The sequence below is a fragment of the Castor canadensis genome, chromosome 13, assembly GCF_047511655.1.
Source record: "Castor canadensis chromosome 13, mCasCan1.hap1v2, whole genome shotgun sequence".
Classification (NCBI taxonomy): domain Eukaryota; kingdom Metazoa; phylum Chordata; class Mammalia; order Rodentia; family Castoridae; genus Castor; species Castor canadensis.
The window spans coordinates 50,842,349-50,853,856 of record NC_133398.1 but is presented as its reverse complement, the minus strand read 5'-3'; the positions used below and the strand labels follow the sequence as shown (position 1 = coordinate 50,853,856).

General features: G+C 35.2%; 1 protein-coding gene across 1 annotated transcript; it reads right to left on the bottom strand.

Annotated features, from left to right (window-relative positions):
- Positions 1-10,926: 10,926 nt before the first annotated feature.
- LOC109690431 (interferon alpha-10-like) lies at positions 10,927-11,508 on the bottom strand. Its single transcript, XM_020169796.1, has one exon. The coding sequence runs from the start codon at positions 11,506-11,508 to the stop codon at positions 10,927-10,929; it is 582 nt and encodes a 193-aa protein (XP_020025385.1).

Sequence of the window (11,508 nt, the reverse complement as noted above, 5' to 3'; positions counted from 1 at the left end):
ACACAAAATGAAATTGAAGCAGCAATCAAGAGTCTCCCCAAAAAGAAAAGTCCAGGACCTGATGGATTCTCTGCTGAATTCTTTCAGACCTTTATAGAAGAACTGATACTAACCCTCCTTAAACTGTTCCATGAAATAGAAAGGGAAGGAAAACTGCCAGACACATTTTATGAAGCCAGTATTACACTTATCCCAAAACCAGGCAAAGACACCTCCAAAAAGGAGAACTATAGGCCAATCTCCTTAATGAACATTGATGCAAAAATCCTCAACAAAATAATGGCAAACCGAATTCAGCAACACATCAAAAAGATTATTCACCACGACCAAGTAGGCTTCATCCCAGGGATGCAGGGGTGGTTCAACATATGAAAATCAATAAATGTAATAAACCACATTAACAGAAGCAAAGACAAAAACCACTTGATCATCTCAATAGATGCAGAAAAAGCCTTTGATAAGATCCAACATCATTTCATGATAAAAGCTCTAAGAAAACTAGGAAAAGAAGGAAAGTTCCTCAACATTATAAAAGCTATATATGACAAACCTACAGCCAGCATTATACTTAATGGAGAAAAACTGAAACCATTCCCTCTAAAATCAGGAACCAGACAAGGATGCCCACTATCTCCACTCCTATTCAATATAGTACTGGAATTCCTAGTCAGAGCAATTAGGCAAGAAGAAGGAATAAAAGGAATACAAATAGGTAAAGAAACTGTCAAAATATCCCTATTTCCAGACGACATGATCCTATACCTTAAAGACCCAAAAAACTCTACTCAGAAGCTTCTAGACATCATCAATAGCTATAGCAAGGTAGCAGGATATAAAATCAACATAGAAAAATCATTAGCATTTCTATACACTAACAATGAGCAAACGGAAAAAGAATGTATGAAAACAATTCCATTTACAATAGCCTCAAAAAAATCAAATACCTAGGTGTAAACCTAACAAAAGATGTGAAAGACCTCTACAAGGAAAACTATACACTTCTGAAGAAAGAGATTGAGGAAGACTATAGAAAGTGGAGAGATCTCCCATGCTCATGGATTGGTAGAATCAACACAGTAAAAATGTCTATACTCCCAAAAGTAATCTACATGTTTAATGCAATTCCCATCAAAATTCCAATGACAATCATTAAAGAGATTGAAAAATCCGTTAAATTTATATGGAAACACAAGAGGCCACGAATAGCCAAGGCAATACTCAGTCAAAAGAACAATGCAGGAGGTATCACAATAACTGACTTCAAACTATATTACAAAGCAATAACAATAAAAACAGCATGGTCCTGGCACAAGAACAGACATGAAGACCAGTGGAACAGAATAGAGGACCCAGATATGAAGCCACACAACTATAAGCAACTTATTTTTGACAAAGGAGCTAAAAATATACGATGGAGAAATAGTAGCCTCTTCAACAAAAACTGCTGGGAAAACTGGTTATCAGTCTGCAAAAAACTGAAACTAGATCCATGTATATCACCCTATACCAAGATTAACTCAAAATGGATCAAGGATCTTAATGTCAGACCCCAAACTCTTAAGTTGATACAAGAAAGAGTAGGAAATACTCTGGAGTTAGTAGGTATAGGTAAGAACTTTCTCAATGAAACCCCAGCAGCACAGCAACTAAGAGATAGCATAGATAAATGGGACCTCATAAAACTAAAAAGCTTCTGTTCATCAAAAGAAATGGTCTCTAAACCGAAGAGAACACCCACAGAGTGGGAGAAAATATTTGCCAACTATACATCAGACAAAGGACTGATAACCAGCAAATATAGAGAACTTAAAAAACTAAATTCTCCCAAAACTAATGAACCAATAAAGAAATGGGCACGTGAACTAAACAGAACTTTCTCAAAAGAAGAAATTCAAATGGCCAGAAAACACATGAAAAAATGCTCACCATCTCTAGCAATAAAGGAAATGCAAATTAAAACCATGCTAAGGTTCCACCTCACCCCTGTTAGAATAGCCATCATCAGCAACACCACCAACAACAGGTGTTGGCGAGGATGCGGGGAAAAAGGAACCCTCTTACACTGTTGGTGGGAATGTAGACTAGTACAACCACTCTGGAAAAAAATTTGGAGGCTACTTAAAAAGCTGGACATCAATCTACCATTTGATCCAGCAATACCACTCTTGGGGATATACCCAAAAGACTGTTACTCCAGAGGCACCTGAACACCCATGTTTATTGCGGCACTATTCATAATAGCCAAGTTATGGAAACAGCCAAGATGCCCCAGCACTGACAAATGGATTAAGAAAATGTGGTATCTATACACAATGGAATTTTATGCAGCCATGAAGAAGAACGAAATGTTATCATTTGCTGGTAAATGGATGGAATTGGAGAACATCATTCTGAGTGAGGTTAGCCTGGCCCAAAAGACCAAAAATCGTATGTTCTCCCTCATATGTGGACATTAGATCAAGGGCAAACACAACAAGGGGATTGGACTATGAGCACATGATAAAAGCGAGAGCACACAAGGAAGGGGTGAGTATAGGTAAGACACCTAAAAAACTAGCTAGCATTTGTTGCCCTTAACGCAGAGAAACTAAAGCAGATACCTTAAAGCAACTGAGGCCAATAGGAAAAGGGGAACAGGTACTAGAGAAAAGGTTAGATCAAAAAGAATTAACCTAGAAGGTAACACCCACGCACAGGAAATCAATGTGAGTCATTGCCCTGTATAGCTATCCTTATCTCAACCAGCAAAACCCCTTGTTCCTTCCTATTATTGCTTATACTCTCTCTACAACAAAATTAGAAATAAGGGCAAAATAGTTTCTGCTGGGTATTGAGGGGGTAGGGGGGAGAGGGAGGGGGCAGAGTGGGTGGTAAGGGAGGGGGTGGGGGCAGGGGGGAGAAATGATCCAAGCCTTGTATGCACATATGAATAATAAAAGAAAAATGAAAAAAAAAAATAAAAGGTCCGTCCTGGGAATCCAGTCTCCCTGATTAACATTCCTTTGGAATAATCAGTGATGGATATTCAGAGGGGAGACAGAACAATAACCTCCATAAAAATAAATAAATAAATAAATAAACTGTATCTCCCATTGCTAAAAAATAATAATAAAATTTTAAAAAGTTACAAAAAATAGACTTTGTTTATTAATGGTGAGTAAAGTGTTGTTGATTAAATATGTGATAAACTATTATTATAAGCAATTATTAAGGTTATTAATGTTGATTCTAACAACTCATGAACAGTGGGTCTCTTCAGTGGTTTATAGTTTTCATTGACAAGATCTTTGGTTTCCTTTTTAAAATTTATCCTGAGGTACTTTATTCTTTTGAGGCTAGTGTAAATGGGATTGCTTCCCTGATTTCTTTCTCAGTCTGTTCATTGTTGGTATATAAGAAGGATATTGGTTTCTGTATATCAATTTTGTATCCTGCCACTTTGCCAAGAGTATGATTTCTAATACTTTGGTGGTAGAGTTTTTAGGGTCTTTTAGGTATAGGATTATGTCCTCTGCAAATAGGGATAGTTTGACTTCTTCTTTCTCTATTTGAATCCTTTTTATTTCTTGCTCTTGTCTTATTGCTCTGTCTAGGAATTCCAAAATTATATTGAATAGAAGCGGGGAAAGTGGGCATCCCTGTCTTGTTCCTGACTTAAGGAGGAATGGTTTCAGTTTTTCTCCATTTAGTATAATGTAGGCTCTAGGTTTGTCATATTTAACTTATATTATGTTGAGGAGCATTCCGTCTAGTCCTAATTTCTTCAGAGCTTTTTTCATGAAAGAGTATTGAATTTTGCCAAAGACTTTTTCTTCATCTATTTAGGAGACCAGGTGGTTTTTGTGTATTGCAAAAAAGGGAAAAGTATGATAAAAAAAACCCCATATCCCGTTCTCTCCTTTGCCTTCTCCTCTTCAGGCACTTACGTCTGCTGTCTTTACCTACTCTTCTACCTGTCCATAAAACAAGGCCATTTCAACTGTGCTTTTGGGTCCTCATGTCGCAGAGCTGATGTGGCATAATGAAACTCAGAGTACAAGGGTAAATGAAGTTAGCCTGCTTTTGAAATAGTTTTTAGGTAGGTGCTCTACCACTTGAGTTATACCCTCACCCTTTTTGTTGTTCTTTTTGACTGTTGCTTTTGGGAGAGGGTGTCCCTACTAATTTAAACTTGGACTTCTCCTGCCTTTGTCTTACTTTCTCTGTATCTTGGGATTAGAAATAAAGTAAGCAAAGTAAAAGTGATAACACAAAGGTCCTGAACAATTACTCTCAATCATCTTTGATGTATTACTGTTTTTCTTTCTCCAGTCAACACTCCTGGAAATCTTCTATTACAGGTCAGAGCATGGAGGAAAAGGAAAACAAATACTAATATGAATATAGTGAAAGTGGAAGCAGGAAAGTGATTGACTCCTTGGGAGAGAAAAGGACAATGGTAGGCTTCTTTCATCCTTTTCACTTTCCTTAAACCCCAGTGTCATTTTTACTCCTTAACTCTACTTATGCAGCTGTCACAATTCTGCTTTCTCACTGTAATGATGGTGTCTATCCATAGTGCAGCTCACTGGTATTCAATGTAGTACTAAGCAAAATAATTATAAATTATCATTGTTATTGAATCGATCATGATTTAAAAATAAAATATGAAGCACATTAATATGTGTTTGATGTATAAGTACATTAAGTCCATGAATTGTATTTGGACTGAAGCATATTCCACAAAAGAAAAAACTGGGTAGAGAAAAATAATTGACATTCTTTCTCAGATCCAACCCTACTTGTCGCTTCCATTTTGCAAGGCCAACCTCTCAGCATTATTTTTTATACTTAGTAATGCCACCTTACATATGGATTTATCATATGCTGTTTTGACCAAGTATGTTAACAAATAAATAAATATAAAAAGAAATTTCAAAAACAGATATTTTAAATGAACCATGTACATTTCACAGCTCAAATGATGCAGCTAATGTTTCTGTCAGATCCTCATTATAGTCACTGATTTTTAATTCCTGTGTGATCTGCTGAGAATTTCCCTGTCCTTAATTTTGTGAAAATCTGCTTCCTTAAAGCTAAAAGGTGTCCAAACAGCAAGGTAAAAGTGAATTATGTTTATTTGAAGTGATAAAGTAAAAATCTGAAATTTATTGAAAGATGACATATTTTTTGTGGAAGTTGGGTGGTGTTAAGGGAAAAATGAATCAAGAATTCCTAGTACAGCATAGAACCCTATGCATCCTGAGTAATCATGATTTTTCCTCAGTGGTGATCTTGGAACCATATACCTGTGGATACCAAGTGTCTACTGGATGTTGTCTCACTAATTTCTCTTATTCACCTCTAATCTACTCCAATATGATTTAATGATTCATTCTTTTTTGATATTTTAAATGATTTATTTTTTTTAAAACATTTTATTAGCATATATTAGTTGTACAGGGTGTTTCATTGTGACATTTTTATGCATACTTAGAACATTCCTTGGTTACAGTTTCACTGCCACCATCATTCTCACTCATCCCCTTGTTTTATATTCTTGTCCTGCATTTTCTAAAGTGTATATTGATTTTTCAAAAGGGTTTTGCCATGATATTTCACCCATGAATATATTGCACCTTAATCAAACACCCTGTATTATTTTCCCTTTCCCTTCCCCCCCAATCTCCTGTTATCCAATGACTTTCAGTGCCATCTTTCTACATAGACTCAATGTATTTTTATTATTCATACTCTATCATTCTCTTTTCCTTCCCTTCCCCCTATCATTTTACCCTCAAACAGCTCATTGTTACAGCATGTTTTATGCACACCCACCCACACCTACATAGGATCATTTATATATTTGTGTATATGTTTAACCTTTGGATCTATCTTCTACATATGAGAAAAAATATGTGAACTTTGTCTTTCTGAACCTGGCTTCCCTCACTTAACATGATGATCTTCAGTTCCATCCATTTAGCTGCAAACTACGTAATTTTGTTTTTCTTTATGGCTGAATTATATATATCAGTCTTATGGCATTGGGTTATTTGCATAGCTTGGTTATTGTGAATAGTGCTATAATAAACATGGGTGTGCAAGTGTTTCTATTATATCCTGACTTACATTCCTTCTGATTTATTATCAGGAGTGGTAGTATTGCTGTATCATATAACACTTCTAGTGTTACTAGATTTCCATAGTAGTTGTTATAATTTATATTACTGCTTGCACTTTACCATCAGAGAAATAGGGGAGTTCCCTATTGACATACAGGTCCTTAGGAATAAATAAGAGAATAGTGACAATCTCTTATCCCTCACTCACAGGGAATGAGGAGATACTCTGCTAAGGGCTTCTAAAAGTTTTAGAGTGTTTGATATGGATAACTATATGAATATGTCCACTCTACATTACATTTGTGAAAACTGAGGCTCAGAGAAGTTAAATGAATTACCGAGGATCAAATATATGGGTTGGCAGAGTCTAGAATCTAATGTAGAATCCTATATTGTATGTTTTAATCAATTAATAAGTCTCATATTTTGAAATTCTGACATATTTTAATCTAAAAATTACATATTCTCTTGTTTTCTGACTGCTATTTGTGGGTTCTGTGGTATAATCTTTTATTTCAAAAGCGTGTTTTCACCTAACTTTACTTTTTCTCTTAAATATTGATAAGTTTGTGAGACATCCCCACACCCACATCTCAAGCAATGATTGAACCTGTTAGTGTGAGCCTTTCAAGCTGCATAAATAGACAGCACAAGCCAAGCATAACAAAGACCTTATCACCAAAATAACTAGAGAAAAAGGGGCTGGGTATGTTGTTCAAGTGGTAAGAATTCCTGCCCAGATGTCACAAACACCTGAGTTCAAACCTTACAGGACAAAAAATAATAGAATTAATCTTTTCTGTTGTTTTAAAATTTGAGTTTAATTTTTCTTAAAAAACTTCAGTTGTTCAAGCAATGGGTTTAAGTATGTCAATGAGAAAAGTCTCTAGGATAAAGTCAAACCCAGGTAAATAGTGATCTTCTAAAAACAAAAGCTCACCTCTTATCATGAGGTCTTTTTGCCTCCTTTGTTCTCTGGATTTGTCTCCTTGAGTAAGCATTGTTAGGCCTATTTGACAGTTTTGTTGAGAGAAAGCTCTTTATCTTTTCAGATTTATAAATTTCACAGACTTCATAACAATTACACAAATACAATCTTTAACATACAATATTCTTACATTTTCTCTTACTAACAGTGACTTTCAAATATGACCATGTGTTGTGCTTTACCAGGTTCTGATAAACAGAGTGGTGACAGGTGTTTCCATCTTTCAAAAATTTCTTACTAAGTGGATTAAAAAGGAATATTTGAGGAGTTGTTGCTTACAAGAAACCCAATTACAGACAGAAACAAATATTGGCTTAGGGTGAAAGGGGAGAAAAAGATTTACCGAGCTAATGGCCCCTGAATACAGGGCAGGAGTAACTATACTTATATCAGACAAAGTAGACTTCAAATCTAAATTAATCTGAAGTGACAAAGAATGTCACTACATACTAATAATATTTGCAATACACCAAGAAGAAATAAAAATCATTAACTTACATGTGCCTAATGTCAGTGTACCCAACTTCATCAAACATACACTATTGGATTTAAAAACACAAAACGACCCCAACACCGTGATAGTAGGAGACTTCAGTACTCCTCTATCACCAATAGATAGGTCATTCAGACAAAAAGTCAACAAAGAAACTTTAGAATTGTATGACCTGACCAATGTCTATAGAGTATTCCATCCTATAACAACACAATATATATTCTTCTCAGCAGCCCATGAACTTTCTCCAAAATAGAACATATTTTAGGTCACAAAGCAAGTCTTAACATTTATAAGAAAATTGAAATAAACTCATGCATACTATCTGACCACAATGGCATAAAACTAGAACTCAATTACAAAAGAAACAGGAGAAAATACTCAAATACCTGGTGACTAAACAACATGTTGCTCCATGAAGTCATCAAAGAAATAAGGGAGGAAATCAGAAAGTTCCTGGAATTTAATAAGAAGGAAAGCATAATCAATTGGAACTGATGTAACACAGCAAAGGCAGTGCTAAGAGGAAAGTTTACAGCCATGAATACTTATATTATAAGCACAGGAAGACTTCAAATAAACAACCTATTGTTGCATCTCAAACTACTAGAAAAACAAGAACAAGATAAAGCCAAACTAGCATTAGAAGATAAATAAAAATAAGAGCTGAAATAATTGAAATAGAGACAATAAAAAAGAACATACAAGGAATCAAGACAAAAAGAAGCTGGTTCTTTGAAAAGATAAATAAGGTTAGCAAATCTGACTAAAATCAGGAGGAAAAAGACCCACCTTAATAAAATTAGAAACAAAAAAGGAGATACCACAACAAACACCAATGAAATCCAGGTAATCATTAGGGATTACTTTGACAACTTATGTTCAGTTAAATTGGAAAATCTAGAAGAAATGGACATATTTCCAGACACGTATGACCAACCAAAATTGAACCTAAAGAACATAAATTACCTACAAATATCTGTAGGAAACAATGAAATTGAAGCAGCAATACAGTCTCCCAAAACAGAAAAGACCAGAATCTGAAGGATTAAATGTGGAATTATGTCAGACCCTTAAACAATAAGTAATATGAACACTCCTCAATCTTATCCATGAAGTAGAAAGGGAGATTACACTGCCTAAATCGTTCTATGATACCAGTGTTATGCTCACCCCTAAAACAGAAAATGACACAATAAAAAAACAGAATTATAGCCAATCTCTTTAATAAACTTATATGCAAAAATCCTCCATAAAATATTGATAAACCTAATTCAACAATATGTCAAAAAGATAATAAACCATGATCAAATCGGTTTCATCCCAGGGATGCAGGGATGGTTCAACATATGCAAATCATTAGACATAATACAATCTATTAACAGAAGCACAGATAAAAATGACATCATTAGTTCAATAGATGCAGAAAAAGCCTTCAACAAATTTCAACATCCTTTCATTATCAAAGCTCTGATGAAACTAAGAATAGAAGCAATGTACCTTAACATAATAAAGGCTATATATGACTAATCTATGGCTAACATCATACTAAATGGGGAAAAACTGAAACCATTTTCTCTAAAGTCAAGAGCCAAGAATGAGACAAGAGTGTCCTCTCTCTCAGCTCTTATTCAACATGGTCCTGGAATTATAAGTCAGAGCAATAAAACAAGAAGATATGTATGGAATTCAAATAGGAAAAGAAGAAGTCAAACTGTCCTTATTTGCAGATGACATAATTTTGGCCTAGAGGATGTCTATTTTTATTTGTAATTTAAATATAATGATAATGGGCAAATTGGTAATGCTATTATTCTTTGCAAAATCAGGATAGAATTTCTTTTGGATGAATTAATATGCAGTTGATAACCAGAATAAGGAACTCCTAAACATCAACTGCAAAAAACCAACAAATTCAATAAAAAATGGGCAATAGATGTCAGTAGACATTTCTCAAGAGAAGAAACAAACAGTGAACAGGTTCAGGAAAAATGCTTAAGATTACTAATCATGGAAATGTAAATCACAGCAACAATAACACATCACATCACCCCACTAAGAAAGGCAATTGTCAACATGACTAAACACAATTGCCTCCAAGGAGAAGAGAATCCTTGCACACTATTGATGGAATAAGAATTTAGCATGTAATGATGAAAAATATGGAGGTTCCTGAAAGTATCAAAAGTAAAACTGCCATAGGTTCTAGCAATTCCACTACTGGGTATATATCCAAACAAAATGAAATCAGTCTGTGGAAGAGATATCTGCACTCCTATGTTTGTGCAGCACTATTCACAGTAGTTAGAAAACAGAAACAAAATAAGGGTCCATCAACTGGTGAATAGATAAAGAAAATGTGGGACATACTCATCATGCAATATTTTTCAGCCATAAAAAGAATGAGAGCCTGGCATTTGCAGCAACATGGATAGATATGGATGTCATTATGTTCAGTGAAGTAGGTCAGGTACAGACAGAAGAGTACCTAATGATCACACTCACATGTGGAATCTGAAATCATTGATTTCATAGAAGTTGAGAGTTAGACGAGTGTTTATTTGAGGGCTCAGAGTGAGAGGCAGGGTAAGGATGGGAAAAAGTTGACCAAAGGACATAAGTTATAATTAGACAGGAGCAAGATGCCCTAGTATACTGTTGCACAGTATAGTGACTGTACATAATAATGTACTGCACACTTCAAAAAAGCTAGAGGAAGAGATTTTGAGGATTTTCACCATAGGAAGTGAAAAGTGATACAGGAGAAAAATTTGTTTACCATGACTTAAACGTAATGCAAAGTATATATGTATTGAAGTTACATTGTAATCCTTTCCTGTATACAAAGTTTATGTTTTTATGTATAAATTTAAAAATAAATTCATAAAATTAAAAGAATATAAAGAATGCCAAATATTATATTGTAAAATGTTATGAACAAAACAAAATGAAGTGATTATATATAAAGAAAATGTTTTATTAAACTAATGCAGTGTAAAGTTGCACAGGATATTATATAAATACTTAAATATATATTATGTCTACATTATATAGACAATACAAATAATGTAAATATTATATCTATGTGATATAATGCAATATTGCACAGGATATTAAATACTTCAATATATGTTTATATAAATACACAGTTAAAGATATAAATAAATATGCCTGTATGGATATGAAAAATAAATGCTATAGAGTTGAACAGTGTGTTCATTAATGCTCCAGAAATCATTTGACACATAGATTGAATTCATGTCACAGCTACATCAGAAATCAGTCTTTGTTATTGCAAAGCTGTGGAAATGAGATATAGTGTATTAGTTCCCTAAAGCCATTTACATGGTGGACCAAGTCTCATTCCTTAATCCTTCCTGCAAGTTTGCTGATAAATACAAGGATCTCATGATTTCTGCTCTGACAATCTCCCAGGCACAAGGGCTGTATTTCTTCTTTTCCAGGTAGAGAGTGATCCTGTGGAAGTAATTCCTCACAGCCAGGGTGGAGTCCTCATGCATCATGGGAGGCTCTTCCTCCCCCACCTCCTGTGTCAGACAGGCTTCCAAGTCTTTCATCTGCTGAGAGAGACCAGTGCAGAATTTTTGCAGAAGGGTCTTCTCCCAAGCAGCAGAGGAGTCCTTTGTGCTGAAGAGGTTGTAGATCTGCTGGGTCATCTCATGAAGGGCAGAGATGGCTTGAGCCTTCTGGACCTGGCTGCCATCAAAGTGCTCCTGGGGGAATCCGAAGTCATTTCTGTCCTTCATGCAGGAAAAAGGAGAGATTCTCCTCATTTGTCCCAGGAGAATCAAGGCCCTCTTATTACCAAGGCTATGGCTGTGTGGCAGGTCACAGACCAGGGAACACACTGATCTGCTGCTCAGCACCACCAGGGCCACCAGTAAAGCAAAGGGCAAGACCAT